This window comes from Neoarius graeffei, chromosome 23 (genome assembly GCF_027579695.1).
Source record: "Neoarius graeffei isolate fNeoGra1 chromosome 23, fNeoGra1.pri, whole genome shotgun sequence".
NCBI lineage: Eukaryota > Metazoa > Chordata > Actinopteri > Siluriformes > Ariidae > Neoarius > Neoarius graeffei.
Genome location: NC_083591.1, coordinates 14967439 through 14986675, shown reverse-complemented (window position 1 = coordinate 14986675; position 19237 = coordinate 14967439). Strand labels below are relative to the sequence as shown.

Here is a 19237-nt window from a genome sequence, read left to right as displayed (position 1 = left end):
CATTCCGTTATAACTTTCCCCAGTTCGCCTAATGTGTGCGTGAGTTTTTCCCCCTCGTGACAGCGCGATGCAGCCCAGCCTCAGTGGACTTCAATGGCATTTGGGAGCTATGCGCTTTTCAATATCAAAATGCAAGACGATTATTGGACAAATACTGCGAAAACGCCCGCCCACCAGACTCCCAGCCTCACAGTGGGAGGGACATGGCAAAGCTTTCTGCGAGGAGACTGGTGATTGGTGAAAGCAGCCGGATATTTTCTTTGATTGACAGCTCGTTTCAAATAGACAGGCAGCGGTGAATCTCAGTTCCATATCTTAGTTCCAGAAATGTCGTTTATTTGAGTGACTGAACTTGAACTTGAGGGGGCTAGTCAGCTAGCAAGAAAGCTGCGCACGGATGCCAAGCATTGCTGATTTAATTTTGGCGAAGCCATTTGCCAGTCTTCCTTTCGAGGAAAAAATTTAAATTAAAGAGCAGGGTAGACCAACGCCTCAAATTGACTTGGTGAAAAAGGTCGGGAATAATACTCGTTCCTTTCAGCTCTCCTGGTACGAGAAAGTGAATTGGCTAACAGCAAGTGACCCACATCAACAACAGTAAATAGGCTACTTTAGTAATATGTCATGGATGGACCAAAAATATAGAATCTATTTAAAATGTTTATGCTGAGTATATTATATTGGAATATATATTTCTCTGGATATGAATTAAACACAGCTACAATTTGGAAAACATTTTTAAACAAAAACACAGCCGAGAACATTTCACACTACAGACCTGGATTAAAAGTGAAGGGTTATCAAAATTGTCAAAACATTTCTCAGTCAAAATAAGTAAAATATAGGGAAAGTGTCATTGAATGAAATGTGTGGCACCCAGCTCTATGTTTGGCTCCCCAAGGTCAGTGCTTGTGCCTATTCCAGAACACTCTGCTGTTACTGCTGAGGTTCCTGACAAAGAGCTGCTTTCAATAATGATCAATTTTTAAACAACATGCCACAATTTTAAAATATAAAATGTTGAAATATATACCCCCCCCAACACCACCATCATGTATATTGGACAGTAGGCTAATGGGCCAAAAGAACCTGTTATTTCACGGTTTGTGACCCTGCCAACAATCAGCCAGATCAAGAGTATGGGCAAAATTGATGTGTTTTTTCTTTTAAAATCTGGAAATATCGTAACCGACCAGCCTCCCCTGTTTGAAAGGCTACCAGCTGCCACTGGTATTCACCCCCTTTCATATGAAGCACTTTCATAAGTGCTGGTCCAAACAATTCACTTCATAAGTCACACAGTTGATTAAGATCCACCTGTGTGCAATCAAAGTGTCACATGATCTGTCACATGATGTCTGTATAAATCAACCTGTTCTGGAAGGATCCTGACTCTACAACACTACTAAGCAAGCAATATAAAAACCAAGGAGCCTCCAAACAGGTCAGAGACAAAGTTGTGGAGAAGTATAGCTCAGGGTTGGGTTATAAAAAAATATCCCACACTTTGAATATCCCAGTGAGCACCATTAAATCCATTATAGCAAAATGGAAAGAATATGTCACCACTACAAACCTGACAAGAGAAGGCCGCCCACCAAAACTCACAGACTGGGCAAGGAGGGCATTAATCAGAGATGCAACAAATAACACTGAAGGAGCTGCAGAGATCCACAGCAGAGTTGGGAATATCTGTCCATAGGACCACTTTAAGCCATACACTCCACAGGGTGGGGCTTTATGGAAGAGTGGCCAGAAAAAAAGTCATTGCTTAAAGAAAAAACACATTTGGTGTTTGTCTAACAGCATGTGGCAGACTCCCCAAACACATGGAAGATGATTCACTGGTCAAATGAGACAAAAATTGAACTTTTTGGCCATCATGGGAAATTCCATGTGTGGCACAAACCCAACACCCTGAGAACACCATCCCTACAGTGAAGCATGGTGGTGGCAGCATCATGCCGTGGGGATATTTTTCATCTGCAGGGACAGGAAAGCTGGTCAGGACTGAAGGAAAGATGGATGGCACTAAATACAGGGCAATTCTGGAGGAAAACCCGTTTGAGTCGGCCAGAGGTTTGAGACTGGGACGAAGGTTCACGTTCCAGCAGAACAATGACCCTAAACATACTGCTAAAGCTACACTGGAGTGGTTTAAAGGGAAAAATTTAAAATGTCTTGGAATGGCCTAATCAAAGCTCCGACCTCAATCCAGTTGAGAATCTGTGGCATAACTTGAAGATTGCTGTACACCAACACAACCCATCTAACTTGAAGGAGTTAGAAATAAGGAGTCTCAATTGTGTAGCTAGAACACGGAGCATAAACTTTAACGGAGCTCATGTAGACGAGAGAAATCCTTACTGTTTAATCCGCTTACCCAAGAGTGTTACTTACAAAACTGGATTCATGAAGAACAGTTACAGAAAACCAAAAATGCATTAGTCACAAGTAATAGACTTACACAATGACAGACACATACCTATAGATTTTATTCTCTTTTCTATTAGAATGCAGATTGTATTTTTTTTTTTAAACTTCTTTGGTGTTATTACTTGATACTTTTTTTTTTAAAGGAATCTCAGCTCAGACTTAAATAATGGCGTCTTTATTATGGCTTTCATTTTTGAAAAATGAAAACAGTAGACAATTCAACACAAAACGGACAACCTGAAAAGAGACAACAAAAAAAAAAAATTGTATATATAAAAAAAAAGCTTTTATTTGTAGTTCTTTACAAATGGGCAATTGTAAAGCAAATTCATACTTTTCCAAAACAGATGGCCATAATAGTTAATTGCACACAAGTACGTGTTCATAAGTGCACTAATTAGGGGGAAACCCATTCTTATATTTTGTGCTCTTTTTAATTAAATCACAATGACACTTAAGAATACAAGTAAAATCTTTGTCAAAAGATGGAGGGAGAGAGTGTTGAGAATGAAAACTAAATGTCTACACATATATGCTGTATGATGGATACACTAGCAATCAACTTAACTGTACAGGTAACATTTTGTTTCCTTTCTGAAACGCCTATAAAAACAAAGAATGAAGAGGTAAAATTACCAACAAATCTGGAGGGATAGCTTTAGTCTAGATTTCATTACAGAAAAAAAAGATGCACTGAAACACAGAACAACAAAAGGACTGGCATGAAAATCGTCAGGGAGATGCTGTCCATCAGAGTTTTTTCAGTTTGTAAAAGTTTTTACTTCTTCATGCTGGATCCTTGAATGCTGAGCTCAGAAACATGTTTTTTCTTCTCACCTTCTCTTGGTTTTGTTTCTTTTCCTCTGGAGAAAGAAAACAAAATGCATTCGTTCATTCATCTTCAGTACCTACAAAATATCATAAAAAAAAAAAGGTCACAAATGACAAAAAAAGTTCCCCATGTCAAATTAACACTATTGAAAATATACACTCACTGAGCACTTTATTAGGAACACTCGTTTCATGCAATTATCTAAAATCAGCTGATCATGTGGCAGCCATAGTTTGAATTACGGGGGGTACTATACCCCCCAATGAAGACCCAGTACCCCCCAAAGAGACAAAAATAAGTTTTTGGGGGGGTCCGATATTTTTTCTGATATTGTGAAAAGGAATATATAATTCAAACCAACTCCCACTCGGCGTTCTTATTGTAGGAACATTTTAATGTAAATCGATTTCAGACAGACACCCCTATTGTGGAGCGTACCATTTTTAGTCACCGCAGCGCTCGAACGCGCTTGAAGCACCAGCTTCTACTCCACACCGTATTCAGTTGATTCATCAGATACAGTCCATGGGTTTGCAGCAGAGGATGTGCATTGGTAATGTTAGTTGCTAACCAACTTTTAGCCTGTTGAAAATATATTTTATTTTACAACTTTCATTTATTAAAGTGACTTGCTCTTCTTTCAGCTCATGTCACGTCTTTATACGTTGAATTACTTACCCACTGAGGCCAGTAGGCTACAGTGGACGGACGTTAACGTTAGTTACCAATGTTAGTTAGCAAGATAAGCCAAGTCTCTATTTAAATCAAGCTTATTACAGTGTGGTATAGAAACGATTCTCGTTTCAAAGGAGAAGAACTCCATACGTTTCCATTCTCATTTTATCATGAATAAATTGTGCCCTTCGGTGGTGTAGTGGTTAGCGCTGTCGCCTCACAGCAAGAAGGTCCTGGGTTCGAGCCCCGGGGCCGGCGAGGGCCTTTCTGTGCGGAGTTTGCATGTTCTCCCCGTGTCCGCGTGGGTTTCCTCCGGGTGCTCCGGTTTCCCCCACAGTCCAAAGACATGCAGGTTAGGTTAACTGGTGACTCTAAATTGACCGTAGGTGTGAATGTGAGTGTGAATGGTTGTCTGTGTCTTTGTGTCAGCCCTGTGATGACCTGATGACTTGTCCAGGGTGTACCCCGCCTTTCGCCCGTAGTCAGCTGGGATAGGCTCCAGCTTGCCTGCGACCCTGTAGAAGGATAAAGCGGCTAGAGATAATGAGATGAGAAATTGTGCCCTTCTGAAATTAATTTGGCACATAGGCCCATCCTGTGTGTGATTAGGCACAAGAAGTTCTGATGTAGGCCTAGCTAAGCCTATGTAAAATTACAAATCAGAACCTCTGGGGACTGGGACAACATAAAAAAAAAAAAAAAGAGCCAGGTAGTAGGCGAGCCTAGGCAAAATAGCCTAGTGCATATGCTAGTATTTGAATTTGTTTTCTATTGTTTTTACTTACATTCCTTTTGTATTATTTTTAAGATATTCATAGTTTCAAATGAGTACCCTGTTTGAGTTTATTCACAGAGACAGTAGGCCAAACATGAGGAAAAGAAAAGGGCCAGACATCAGGCATTTTTTTTTTTGGGGTGCTAAAAAAGTAGTAAATATTAGCACTAAGATCTACAGACAATTACAGTACAAGTGTAGGTGCAGTTAGGTTTTATACACTGTTCATGTGAATAAAGAAAATGGGTTCCCAGCAGACAGGAGAGGCACAGCAGGGTGAAAGAGAGTAAGACATTCAGCAGGACTGTTCTTCATACTGTATGTGACTCATTTGTAGTGTTGATACCCAGGTTGTTCTGACAAAGAAGGTTATCAGGTTGTACTGCTGTTTTTCTTCTGTGGTAGTACTGTATGGTTTGTCATGCTTCTTAATGACATTAAAAATTATTGTTCAGAGTTATTGTGTTGAGTTACTGACACCGACTTCCATAGAGGAGACCGGGGGGGGGAATGTTCACATCAACCATCAGAATGGGAGGAAGGAGGGATGTGATCTCAGTGATTTTGACCATGGCATGATTATTGATGCCAGACAGGCTGGTTTGAGTACTGCATTTCTGTAAATGCTGATCTCCTGTGATTTTCCTGCACAACAGTCTCACGTTTACACTCAGAATGGTGCAATAAAGAAAAATACATGCAGGCAGAAAGGCTACAGTAACTCCGATAAATCACTCTACGATTGTGGCGAGCAGAAAAGAATCTCAGAATGCACAACACAAACAAACAGTGGATATCAAGCTTCCACTTCTGTCAGCCAAGAACAGAAAGCTGAGGCTGCACTGGGCGCAGGCTCAACAAAACTGGACAGCTGGAGAGGAAAAACACAGCCTTGTCCGATGAAGCTTGATTTCTGCTGAAGCACACAGATGATAGGGGTCAGGATTTGGCATCAACTGCACGAATCCTTGGACCCAACCTGCCTTGTGTGAACAGTCCAGGCTCGTGGAGGTGGTATATAGTGTTGGGAATGGGTTTTTTGGCACACTTTGGACCCATTAATACCATTCATTCATCGCTTGAATGCTACAGCATATTGGAGTATTGTTGCTGACCACGTCCATCCCTTCATGGCTACAATTTACCATCTTCTAATGGCTACTTTCAGCATGATACTGCACAATGACCCAAAGCAAAAATCATCTCAAACTGGATTCATGAACATGGCAAGTGCTCTTCAGTGTCCTTCACAGTTACCGGATCGGAATCCAACAGAAGACATTGGAAATGTGCTAGAATGGGATTAAAGTGCATGATGCAACCATGTCAACATGGACCAGAATCTCAAAGGAATGTCTCCAACATCTTGTGGAATCCACTGAGATAGAGCCCTGCACTCCCGTGGGAGTCCCGCGGGACCAGACGCAAAGCAGTGCGGCGCGGGACAAATTTTGAAAGCTCATTGCGGGCGTGGGCGGGAGGGGGAGTGCACAATGCGGGAGAGGTGATAAGCTGCAGTCCCGCTAACTAAAAACGTGTTTAAAATAAAATGTATAAATTATTAATTTATGTCTATCATATATAATTTGTGCTGGATATTTTATTTGGCATTAATAAAAACATTTTAAGATGCCTAAATTTGCCGATGTGGTCTAATCTCGCGTACGTTTCCGATTCCTTTCCGCTCTTCCGTATTTGAGATCTCCGATCATGGCAGAAGAGCAGAGCTCCTCTAGTGAAGCTCACAGTGCTTCAGAAGTAAGTGCTGCTTTAAAAAGAGGTACATTTACTGTTAAAAAGTCAAGAGTCCTGAAATCAGACGCGCTGCGTCTTTAAGTTATATTAATTTCTTATAGGCCTACTTGTATTTCCTAGAATGTAAATGTGAGGAGTGACGTAAGCTATGTGCAATGTACAATATTCTTAATATCCACTGTAGATTTTGGTAGGTGTGTTGGGTATCTCTGTAAAGCCTCAGCTGTGCATGCCGCCTGGCAACGCGCACCCTCGCTCCGTGTGCTAGGTGAAGGATCGGTCAGTGGAGAGCTCAGCTAAGCTCAGCGTGTTTAATTCCCCAAGCCAATGACAAGAACTTTTGTGAGAAATAACGCGAACGTCTGCATCATGCGGGATTTGCAGGACAAAATATGGCAGGCGCGGGCGGGAGCGGGACTGAAAATTCTGTCCCGCGCAGACCTCTACACTGAGGCTGTGTAGAGAGCAAAGTAAAACCCTACCCAGGAGTCGTATAGTGTTCCTAATAAAGTGTTCAGTATGGAGAAGACTTCTTGTCCTCCGTGAAATGCAAACGGGACTTTGGAATGAGGGGAAAAACAAATCACTGACATACTGTTTTATGTTGAGCATGCAGAAACTGTGCCATGTGGAAATTCAATGCATATCAGTTACTTTTTTTCCACTGCGTGACATGGAGAACATGCTTCAGTTGTTCAACCACTAACTAGAAAAGCAATGCTAAGGGATTACATTACATGCAATTTGATCATGAGATTGTGCCATAAACACACTGAAATGAAATGGGGTGAAGTGAAATATTTGGCTCATTTTCCTTTCAAAAGGTACATGCTGAAAATTGTGCCACCAGGAAATGAAAATCATTATCCAATTACAGCTCTTGAGATAACGGGGCACATGGTTGAGGAAAACGACCTGAGATACTGTAGTTGCTCAAGATTTCACCGATTAGCCGACAGGACAGGCATCGTCATAATGCGCCAAGATGAACGTGACACGGCTGAGGCACAAGGTAATAAAACCGTAGCTGGACTGTGAAGGGAGCCACTCAGCAGCCTAGAAAAAGAAACCTCAACATCAGCTGGTCCTGTCAGCTAATCGATTAGATCTTGAGTGACTATTACTGCCTTCAAATGGAGCTCATGAGCTCGTGATTACAACAACATGGGAAGTCGTGTACACAAAATGCTTGGCATTCAAGTGGGGTCATCATGAGAACACTGCTGCAGGGCAATGGTAAGCTTTTTTTCTGGTCCATGCTGACAATGGTAAGCTTTTTTCAGTGATCTTCGCCTCATCTCTTGCAAGCATCATCAAGCTGTGAGCAGCATCAGGGCTTGGAGTATTTTGGTTACCAATTTTGTTTACTGGGTTTTGTTCAAAGTACAGCGCTGTGAACTAGATCCATTTTCAAAACAGTAAAAAAAGCACTTGTTCATGAATTGTTTTAGAAGCATTATTTAGTTAGCCTGGCAAGCCAGACTAAATGTGAATATTTAGTCTGGCCTCGCTCGTAGCCATTTCCGAAGGGTGGGGGTGGAACAAACCGCTGTCTTTCAAACTGTCTCTGTGCGTATAGGCCAACGCTCTGACCAATCAGCGCAACAGTGACTGTGACGTAGTCAGAGCGACAGAAAGCAGTGGGGGAGGCCTTGAAATAAATAAATTTTTCAAAATGCGTATTAATTAATAAACAGGTTCTAGATATTAAGAAGTTTGGAGATAATGACCACAAGTTTGGAGTCTGTACCACATACTTAACATACACTCATTTTTTTTCAAGTGTTTAAGGGTTTGCTTAAACTGTTTGAGAGTTTTTATTTTTATTTAGTGGTGTTTGGTGAAATAATTTCCCTTAAATTTAAAATAACGGGAAAATAAGAAACAACCAATCAGAAAGTAATGTTTCAAAGCTATTTATAATTCTTCATACTGCACAAACTAGCCCCATCCTTTTGGCTACGAGCGGAGCCAGCTGGTAGATCAGACTTTTGCCATAGCCGGTCGGCAAAACAGCGAAAACGTCCTTCTTGAAAAGGAATGAGCGGAGAGCCTCTTCCTGCTCATGTTTCAACGAAAACTCCAAGTCTAATTCTTCTAAAACTGATTCCAAAGCGGAGTCAAACGCGCGCTGTTCACTAGCCGTAGCCATCTTTCCTGTTGCGCTTTCTCCAGCATCGCACAGCCTTGTCGTCACTCCTGCAAAAGCCCGCCCAAAGAATCCAAACAAAAACCTTGCGTTGTGATTGGCGGGCACAATTTGATGCCCGGGGTGTTTTGTTGATGTGGTGCGAGGCTAGACCCACTCGCAGGCAAAAAATATTTTTGGCCGCTAGGCAGGTGGGTCTAGTTTACTAGGCTATTATTTAGTAGTAATGAGCACATTTTGTTTCACAAGTGTAGTGTAAAGACTCTAAAGTGAATAGCAGAAGTTTGACCAATTCTACTTTTACTCTTAGTTTTCATGAAGGAGTCGATTTATTCCCACATGAGACTTTTGTAATTGCAAACCGAGCGGATCGCTAAAAAAAAAAAAAAAAAAAGATTCCAATGTGGGGCGGCACGGTGGTGTAGTGGTTAGCGCTGTCCCCTCACATCAAGAAGGTCCTGGGTTCGAGCCCCAGGGCCGGCGAGGGCCTTTCTGTGCGGAGTTTGCATGTTCTCCCTGTGTCCGCGTGGGTTTCCTCCGGGTGCTCTGGTTTCCCCCACAGTCCAAAGACATGCAGGTTAGGTTAACTGGTGACTCTAAATTGACCGTAGGTGTGAATGTGAGTGTGAATGGTTGTCTGTGTCTATGTGTCAGCCCTGTGATGACCTGGCGACTTGTCCAGGGTGTACCCCGCCTTTCGCCCGTAGTCAGCTGGGATAGGCTCCAGCTTGCCTGCGACCCTGTAGAAGGATAAAGCGGCTAGAGATAATGAGATGAGAATGAGATTCCAATGTCGTCTTCGCTGCCTTCTCGAGTTTTTGTTGAATGGCTGGAATTCTTGGCATAAATATCTGCCAAAAAGCTTAAAAAAAAACCAAACCTTTCATTTGACCTTTCAGAAGGACCAAACAAAATCTGTGATCATCAAAAGGTAAATTTTCTTAAAATAAACACCATTTGCTTGATATCGAATCAGTAGCCTTGGTGAACCACGAGGTGAATGTCCTTTATCTTTTTATCTGCCGATTATCTTCCGATACTACGAAGTTATAACGAGGTTTCTCTTATTTCGTTTCTGGTTCTGATTGGTTCCGAAGTTTAATCAAGAAGTAGAATGGGTAATCGAACTTGATCAGGATAAGTGCGGATTGGTTATGAAGTTACATAGTGGCTTTGCCACTCGTTCTTGTGTACCTTTGATAACATGAGATCAACGGTTCGTATCGCGAGATCACGATTCGCCGTTCTGGTGATTGTAATGCTTATGCGCAGTGCTCTATTGTCACTCATTCTTACATCACGATAACATAGTGGCTACTGCCTTGCTTCACCTCCATGAGGCAGTAGCCACAGAAAAGTGAGGCCGTTAGGAATATCAACATTTTCCTCAGACATGATAAAATTACAAAGAAAACTCTGACTAAAATTACAATATATTAACATATCCACGGGGGGGGGGGTGGGGGGGGGTGGGGGGTGGGGGGGGACGACTTCCGTTGCTGCCACCATTTGTGGAAATGTCACATCTCGTGAACTCTGAGCTTTCAGAAAGTTTTCAATTCCCACAAGAGTGGGGCGTTCATACTGTATGGATTCTTCTTGTGAACATGTAACCCATATCGTAATCGTAAACACGATCCCATATCTATGGCCATTTTCCTCAACCATGCACCCTGTTTGCTTTAGAGTGCTATGATTGGACAGTAACTACATTTCCTGGTGGCACGAAATCTTCTCCACAGCTCAGTGACTGTATATATGTTCTACAGTACATGGAAAATTGTTTAACAACATCTTAGTGGTTGATATTTTAAAAAGACTGGTCAGGATTTAAATAATTTTCTACAACAGAGTTGTTGAATTCTCAATTTTGATCGGTCGATTTGATTTCATGGGTGATAATTGCTTTTACAATGGTTTATATAACATGCTTGTCCTAATATTTGTTTCTATAGTAATATACAAAATGTATGACAAATGCTTCACATAAAAAAACAAAAACCAACTATCGTGGATATGCTTGTTTTCTGTAAGGAGACGTTTATTTATAAATTTATGAAAGGAGTCTCCAGTGTCGGTGCTTGATAATGTAAAGCTATAACTATGTTCTCAGATATGGGAAAGTCTCCAGGACAAAGGAGTTTGTGGTTTCTCGGTGTGGCAGCGGGGGCGTGGTCAAGCACCGGTCTGTGACAGGAGGGCGGAGTCAGGGAAGGTAAGTGGCAGAATCACTTCACCTGAGAGCAATTAACCTGTGTTTGTGTGTCTTCCCAGGGACCGCGCCCTATTTAGGGAGGGAGAGCGAGAGCAGAGGGGATCTCTCCCGAACCAGACATCTGATGTGTGTGTCTGGTTTAAACCGATTGTGTTCCCTGAAAAGTGGAAGCAATAAAGCGATTTGTTGAACCTGATCTCTGTCCTGCCGTCCTCTGTGCTCCACCCACACCTAGGGAAAGCTACAGTGGTGCCGAAACCCGGGAAATGGAGCACCAACCCAGCAGCCCCATGGAATCCTCCCCGTTCACCGACCTAGTCCACGCCCTCGCCACGGCTCAGCAAAGCCAGCACCAGGCGCTCGTCACACTCCGAAAGGAACAAGAGCGGCGCTTCGATGCCCTGGTGCTGGCCCAGCAAGAAGATCGCAAGGCGTTCCGGCGTCTCCTCGCGTCGGCGGGGCCCACCAGCGCTCCGGCCGCGGGCCCGTCTCCCCTCACCTTAACTAAGATGGGCCCGCAGGATGACCCCGAGGCTTTCTTCACGTTATTCGAGCAGGTCGCTGAAGCCTCGGGGTGGCCGATGGAGCGGCGCGCCTCCTCCCCCTCCTGACGGGAGAGGCGCAGCTGGCTGCACTACAGCTCCCCGCCGATCGCCGGCTGGCTTACGCCGACCTTCGCCGGGCTGTCCTTCAGCGCGTGGGGCGCACGCCGGAGCAGCAGCGCCAGCGCTTCCGCGCGCTGCGGATGGAGGAAGTCGGCAGCCCGTTCGCGTTCGGCCAGCAGCTCCGGGACGCCTGCTGGCGGTGGCTGAGGGCCGAAGATCGCGACGCCGAGGGAATCGTCGATCAGGTGGTACTGGAACAGTTCATCGCCCGCTTACCAGCAGGAGCCGCGGAGTGGGTCCAGTGCCACCGCCCGGCGTCGCTGGATCAGGCAGTCGAGCTGGCGGAGGATCATCTGGCGGCTGTCTCGGCGGCAGGACAGCAGATGTCGACATCTCTTCTCTCCTCTTCTCTTTCTCTCTCTCTCTCCCCTCCTTCTGTGTCCCGTCCTCGCCCCATTCCCCCACCGCGGAGGCGGGGGCCGGCACCACCCCTGCCGGCCCGCCGCACCCACGGTGCCCTCCCGTCTCTCCCTTCTGTGTCTGTCTCTCCCCCACCTCAGGTGAGTGAGCCCCAGATCACCGGTGCAGAGGGAAAGCCCGGGCTGGTTTGCTGGCGCTGCGGGGAACCGGGCCACCTTCAACAGCAGTGCACAGCAATGGAAGTGGGCGCGGTGGTTCGGATCCCCGACGCGCCAGAGGCCGCCCTCGATCGGGCCGGAGCGTATCGCATACCGGTGAGTATCCAAGGGGCTACATATCAGGCATTGGTGGATTCTGGTTGTAATCAGACCTCAATTCGCCAAAGCCTGGTTCAAAACGAGGCATTGGGGGGAGCACAAGGGGTGAAGGTTTTGTGTGTGCACGGGGATGTTCACAGCTACCCTTTGGTGTCGGTCCATATTATTTTCAGAGGGGAAAAATTTATAGTGAAGGCGGCGGTTAATCCTCGCCTTACCCACTCGTTAATTTTGGGGACTGATTGGCCGGGATTTCGGGGTTTAATGACGCGCCTAGTAGAGAGTGGGTCCTGCCAGTTGACAGGGGGAGGTCCCGGTGTCGTTTTGGCGGGAGCAGCTGTCGCAGAGCCGTCTACGTCATCTCCGCATCAGGGTGAGGAGCCACCGGCTCCTCCTCTCTCTATTGGGGAATCCCTCGCGGATTTCCCATTGGAGCAGTCACGAGACGAGACTCTGCGGCATGCGTTTGACCAAGTGAGAATAATCGATGGTCAAACGCTCCCGCCGAACGCCACCCCGTCCTTCCCCTACTTCGCGATTATGAAGGATAGGTTATACCGAGTGACGCAGGACACTCAAACTAAAGAGCGAGTCACGCAGCTTTTGATTCCAAAGAGCCGCCGGGAATTGGTATTCCAGGCGGCTCACTTTAATCCCATGGCTGGACACTTAGGGCAGGATAAAACACTAGCCCGAATAATGGCCCGATTCTATTGGCCGGGGATTCGCGGCGATGTCCGTAGGTGGTGTACGGCATGCCGCGAATGCCAGTTAGTAAATCCAGCGGCCATTCCAAAAGCGCCATTGCGCCCTCTACCGTTAATCGAGACCCCGTTTGAAAGAATTGGGATGGATCTCGTCGGGCCATTAGATCGGTCAGCACGAGGGTACCGCTTTATATTAGTTCTAGTGGACTATGCAACGCGATACCCGGAAGCAGTGCCTCTGCGCAATATCTCAGCACGCAGTATTGCAGAGGCACTCTTCCGCGTCATCTCCCGAGTTGGAATCCCGAAAGAGATTCTGACTGATCAAGGCACTACGTTTATGTCACGAACACTACACGAACTGTATGGGTTATTGGGGATTAAGCCGATCCGCACCAGTGTGTATCACCCACAAATGGACGGTTTAGTAGAACGGTTCAACCGCACCCTCAAAAATATCATTAAGAAATTCGTAAGTGAGGACGCACGTAATTGGGATAAGTGGCTCGAACCCTTGCTGTTCTCAGTGCGAGAGGTCCCTCAAGCCTCCACGGGGTTCTCCCCGTTCGAATTATTATATGGGCGTAAGCCGCGCGGCATCCTGGACGTGCTGCGGGAAAATTGGGAGGAGGGACCTTCACAAAGTAAGAATGAAATTCAGTACGTTATGGACCTGCGCGCAAAACTCCACACGCTCACCCACCTAACTCAGGAGAATTTGCGGCAGGCCCAGGAACGGCAAGCCCGCCTGTACAACAAGGGTACGCGCCTTAGAGAGTTCACACCGGGAGATAAAGTACTCGTACTCTTGCCCACGTCGAGCTCCAAATTAATCGCCAAGTGGCAAGGACCCTTTGAGGTCACACGGCGAGTCGGGGACGTCGACTATGAGGTGAGGCGAACAGACAGGGGTGGGGCGCTACAGATTTACCACCTCAATCTGCTCAAACTCTGGAACGAGGAGGTCCCCGTGGCGTTGGTGTCGGTAGTTCCGGAGAAGGCGGAGCTGGGGCCGGAGGTTCAAAAAGGGGATTTGGCCTCACGTACCTCTCCGGTCCCCTGTGGAGACCACCTCTCCCCGACCCAACTCACGGAGGTCGCCCAGTTGCAGGCCGAGTTTTCGGATGTGTTCTCGCCCCTGCACGGTCGCACTAACCTCATAGAACACCACATAGAGACACCCCCGGGGGTGGTAGTGCGTAGCCGCCCTTATAGACTACCCGAACACAAAAAAAAGGTGGTTCGGGAAGAACTTCAGGCCATGCTCGAAATGGGCATCGTCGAGGAGTCCCACAGCGACTGGAGCAGCCCGGTGGTCTTGGTTCCCAAGGCCGACGGCTCGGTCCGGTTCTGTGTGGACTATAGAAAAGTCAACGCGGTGTCTAAATTCGACGCGTACCCGATGCCTCGTATTGATGAGCTGCTCGATCGACTAGGCACGGCTCGCTTTTACTCGACACTGGATTTAACGAAGGGATATTGGCAGATCCCCTTGACTCCATTATCCCGGGAGAAAACGGCCTTTTCCACACCGTTCGGCTTACACCAGTTCGTCACACTTCCGTTTGGGCTGTTTGGGGCGCCCGCTACGTTTCAGCGGCTGATGGACCGGGTCCTCCGGCCCCACGCCACCTATGCGGCCGCCTACCTGGACGACATTATCGTTTATAGTAACGACTGGCAGCGGCACCTGCAACACCTGAGGGCCGTCCTTAGGTCGCTGAGACGGGCGGGACTAACGGCCAACCCAAAGAAGTGTGCGATTGGGCGGGTGGAAGTACAGTATCTGGGCTTCCACTTGGGCAACGGGCAGGTGCGTCCCCAAATTAATAAGACAGCAGCGATTGCGGCCTGCCCGAGGCCCAAGACCAAAAAGGGGGTGAGACAGTTCCTGGGGCTGGCTGGCTACTATCGTAGGTTTATACCTAATTATTCGGACGTCACCAGCCCGCTGACTGACCTCACTAAAAAGGGGGCGCCAGATCCGGTCCAGTGGACGGAGCAGTGCCAGTGGGCTTTCTCTGAGGTAAAGGCTGCACTGTGTGGGGGGCCACTTTTACACTCCCCTGACTTCTCTCTCCCTTTTATGTTACAGACGGATGCGTCGGACAGAGGGCTGGGGGCCGTTTTGTCCCAGCAGGTGGAGGGGGAGGATCGCCCGGTCCTATACATCAGCCGGAAGCTGTCAGTGCGTGAGGGGCGCTACAGCACGATCGAAAAGGAGTGCCTGGCGATCAAATGGGCGGTCCTCGCCCTCCGGTACTACCTGCTGGGGCGCTCTTTCACCCTCTGTTCGGACCACGCGCCCCTCCAATGGCTCCACCGCATGAAAGATGCCAACGCGCGGATCACCCGTTGGTATCTGGCACTCCAACCCTTTAATTTCAAGGTGGTCCACAGGCCGGGGGCGCAGATGGTCGTGGCGGACTTCCTCTCCCGTCAAGGGGGGGGGAGTCGGCTGCGGGCCGGACGGCTGCCCGGCCTGAGTCGGGCGGTGGGGGTATGTGGCAGCGGGGGCGTGGTCAAGCACCGGTCTGTGACAGGAGGGCGGAGTCAGGGAAGGTAAGTGGCAGAATCACTTCACCTGAGAGCAATTAACCTGTGTTTGTGTGTCTTCCCAGGGACCGCGCCCTATTTAGGGAGGGAGAGCGAGAGCAGAGGGGATCTCTCCCGAACCAGACATCTGATGTGTGTGTGTGTGTGTGTGTGTGTGTGTGTGTCTGGTTTAAACCGATTGTGTTCCCTGAAAAGTGGAAGCAATAAAGCGATTTGTTGAACCTGATCTCTGTCCTGCCGTCCTCTGTGCTCCACCCACACCTAGGGAAAGCTACACTCGGTAACGTGACAAATTGCATTTTTTTGTCTTATTAACTTCAAGAGACAAAAATAAGAAGCTGGTGAGGAAATGACTCTTTGAGAACAGGAACTAATTTGTTTCATGTTAAATGTAACTGTAATCATGTAAAACGTATGATGGGTCATTCTTTAATACTCATCTCATTATCTCTAGCCGCTTTATCCTGTTCTACAGGGTCGCAGGCAAGCTGGAGCCTATCCCAGCTGACTATGGGCGAAAGGCGGGGTACACCCTGGACAAGTCACCAGGTCATCACAGGGCTGACACACAGACAACCATTCACACTCACATTCACACCTACGGTCAATTTAGAGTCACCAGTTAACCTAACCTGCATGTCTTTGGACTGTGGGGGAAACCGGAGCACCCGGAGGAAACCCACGCGGACACGGGGAGAACATGCAAACTCCACCCAGAAAGGCCCTCGCCGGCCACGGGGCTCGAACCCGGACCTTCTTGCTGTGAGGCGACAGCGCTAACCACTACACCACCGTGCCGCCCATTCTTTAATAAATAGAATAAAATAAAATGTTTTTAGCATTAACAAGTTGCTGTAGTACAAGAGGAATAAAACTCTTCAGGATGGGCTGTTATAGGAAAGTAATCAACTTCAGGATGGTAATGGGGGGGAGGAATCACACTGCCCCATCACTGATTATTTTCCTAGGATAGCATGTACCCAAGTTATTATTCCTTGTTACTCTCAGATCACATGCACTTAATTTGTGAAAAAAAAAAAAAAAAAAAAAAAAGTGTTAAGAGCCCATACACGAACCTGTGTGCGTGTTCAGGGCCGGTGATGGCTGCTCGGTGAGCCACTCTTGCTCTTGGGGCCTCCAGACGGGACAGCTGCGCAGCAGGCTGAAATTCAGACACCTTCTGCTGCCACTCCTCGTCAAAGGCCTGGGCTTCAGCTACAAGGTCAAAAAGATGACGGTCAAAGATGGGGGTGATTTTGGGATATAATTGGCTGGGTTTTGTGTAGAGATAATATCGCGGAGAATTGTCTGATTGAGTACTAGTGCATCTCAAAAAATTAGAATTTTGTGAAAAAAAGTTCAATATTTTCCATCAGTTATTTAAGAAAGTGAAAGTTATATAGACTCATTACACAAACAAATGTTTCAAGCATTTTTCTATTTTAAATCAGTATGGCATACAGTACAAAAACATAAAAACCCCATCTCAAAATATTAGAATATTTCATTTCGAGTTTGAGTAAAACAGTATGAACACAGTGCATGTCTCGGTCTAGTTCAGTACACACAACCACAATCATGGGGAAGACTGCTGACTTGACTGTTGTCCAGATGATCGCTGATGCCCTCCACAAGGAGGGTAAGCCACAAAAGGTCGTTGCTGAAAAGGGTGGCTGGAAAAGGTGCACAAGCAACAGGGATGGCCGCAGTCTTGAGAGAATCGTCAAGAAAAGTTGATTCAAGAACTTGGGAGAGCTTCACAAGGAGTGGACTGAGGCTGGTGTCAGTGTATCAAGACCCATCACGAACAGACATCTTCAAGAAAGGGGATACAACTTTCACATTCCTAATATCAAGCTACTCCTGAGCCAGAGACAATGTCAGAAGTGTCTTATCTGGGCTAAAGAGAGAAAGAAATGGACTGTTGCTCAGTGGTCCAAAGTCCTCTTTTCAGATGAAAGTACATTTTGCATTTAATTTGGAAATCACGGTTCTAGAGTCTGGAGGAAGAGTGGAGAGGCACAGAATCCAAGGTGTTTGAAGCCCAGTGTGAAGTTTCCACAGCCTGTGATGATTTGGGGTGCCATGTCATCTGCTGGTGTTGGTCCACTGTATTATATCAAGTCCAAAGTCAACACTACCATCTACCAGGAGATTTCAGAGCACTTCATGCTTCCATCTGCTGATGAGCTTTTTGGAGATGCTGATTTCCTTTTCCAGCAGGATTTAGCACCTACCCACAGTGCCAAAACTACTACCAAATGGTTTGCTGACCATGATATTACTGTGTTTGACTGGCCAGCCAACTTGCCTGACCTGAACCCCATAGAGAATCTATGGGGTATTGTCAAGAGGAAGATGAGAAACACCCGACCCAAAAATACAGATACGCTGAAGGCCACTATCAAAGCAACCTGGGCTTCAATAACACCTCAGCAGTGCCACAGACTGATCACCTCCATGCCACACCGCATTGATACAATAATTCATGGTAAAGGAGCCCCAACCAAGTACTGAGTGTATAAATGAATATACTTTTCAGAAGTTGGACATTTCTGTATTATAAATCCTTTTTTTGATTGATTTAAGTAATATTCTAATAATTTGAGATACTGGATTTCTGATTTTCATGAGCTATAATCATCAAAATTAAAACAAAAAAAGGCTTTAAATATTTCACTTTACATGTAATGAATATAGAATATATGAAGGTTTACCTTTTTGAATTAAATTATGAAAAAAAGGAACTTTTTCATGGTATTCTAATTTTTTGAGATGCACTAGTAAGTTACCAGCTTAGCCCCCTCCCTCTCACTGCAGAACGTTTGTAATTGTAGCTCATTTTCTAGAGATGAAATTTCACCGTTTTCACTTCAGGGTCTACTCGAAAGAGACAAGTAAATTAATGCAAATCAGGGACACACTTACTCTCATCCATGTTCTGAAAGTCCTGGTTAAACTCTCTGTCTCCTGTTTTTCTGTTGTGTTTCTTCTCAATGACGTGTCCCCTGTCATTAATGTGGTGACCAATGGACATCTTTTCTTCCCCACTCTCGGTGTCTCTCAGAGTCCGTCTTGTTTCCTTAATCTATACAAACACACAAAAACAAAACATGCGTACAAGTTACTTTGCAGATATAATTACCTCTATACAGCTATAAAGTAAACATTTTTGGCCTCCATTTATGAGCACTTACCCCTCCAGGGACGCAGCGTGTCTGGCTGGAGGCCTGGAACACTTTGGCTGGCTCATCTCCTACTTTAGAGTAAGTCATGACTGAGGAGGAGCTGAATGCGTGCGTGTTGGAGTCTGAAGGCATGTTCTCCTGGAACAAAAGGTTTAGAGAAAAGCCCATGACAACACATAAGACAGACAGACAGACGGACGGAGTGTCACAGTGATGGCACTTACAAAGTTTCTGTTCCTCATGCCTGGCATCATGTTGTCCATCATGGCAAAAGGGTTCCTTAAGAAATCCATGTCCTGCAGAGACACACAAATTGAGTCTTGTGTCCATCAATTCGCCTGTAGCAACCTCACATGGTAGATATTGGAACCGCAGCCATTATGCAGAAATTAATTTTAGATAAGGCGCTAGGTCACACTACAGCTTGCGATGGGTTTGTGAATACCTGGCGATGAAAAATTGGTAGCATCACCACCAACTGTGTAATGCAAGGCAAGCATTCGCCAAGTTTTGGGAGTTGTTTATTTATTTTTGGTGTGTCTCTGCCTCATGAGCGGCCAAAAACGTTGTGAAAAATTCAGTGCATGTGTTGAACTTTTGGTGGCGA

At 46.1% G+C, this 19237-nt stretch overlaps 1 protein-coding gene across 2 annotated transcripts in view; it reads right to left on the bottom strand.

Moving 5' to 3' along the window:
* Nucleotides 1–2726: 2726 nt before the first annotated feature.
* mlf1 (myeloid leukemia factor 1) overlaps nucleotides 2727–19237 on the bottom strand; it is a 34920-nt gene continuing 18409 nt past the window's right edge. The window contains exons 3-7 of one of the 2 annotated variants that reach the window (XM_060905270.1): nucleotides 18855–18926; nucleotides 18640–18768; nucleotides 18371–18530; nucleotides 16519–16657; nucleotides 2727–3299 (exon numbers count right to left, since the gene is read on the bottom strand). In XM_060905270.1, the coding sequence (XP_060761253.1) occupies nucleotides 3215–3299; nucleotides 16519–16657; nucleotides 18371–18530; nucleotides 18640–18768; nucleotides 18855–18926 (585 nt within the window). In that variant the 3' untranslated portion in view covers nucleotides 2727–3214. Of the gene's footprint in view, nucleotides 3345–16518; nucleotides 16658–18370; nucleotides 18531–18639; nucleotides 18769–18854; nucleotides 18927–19237 lie in introns of both variants that reach the window. The other variant, XM_060905272.1, reaches the window with a different exon arrangement.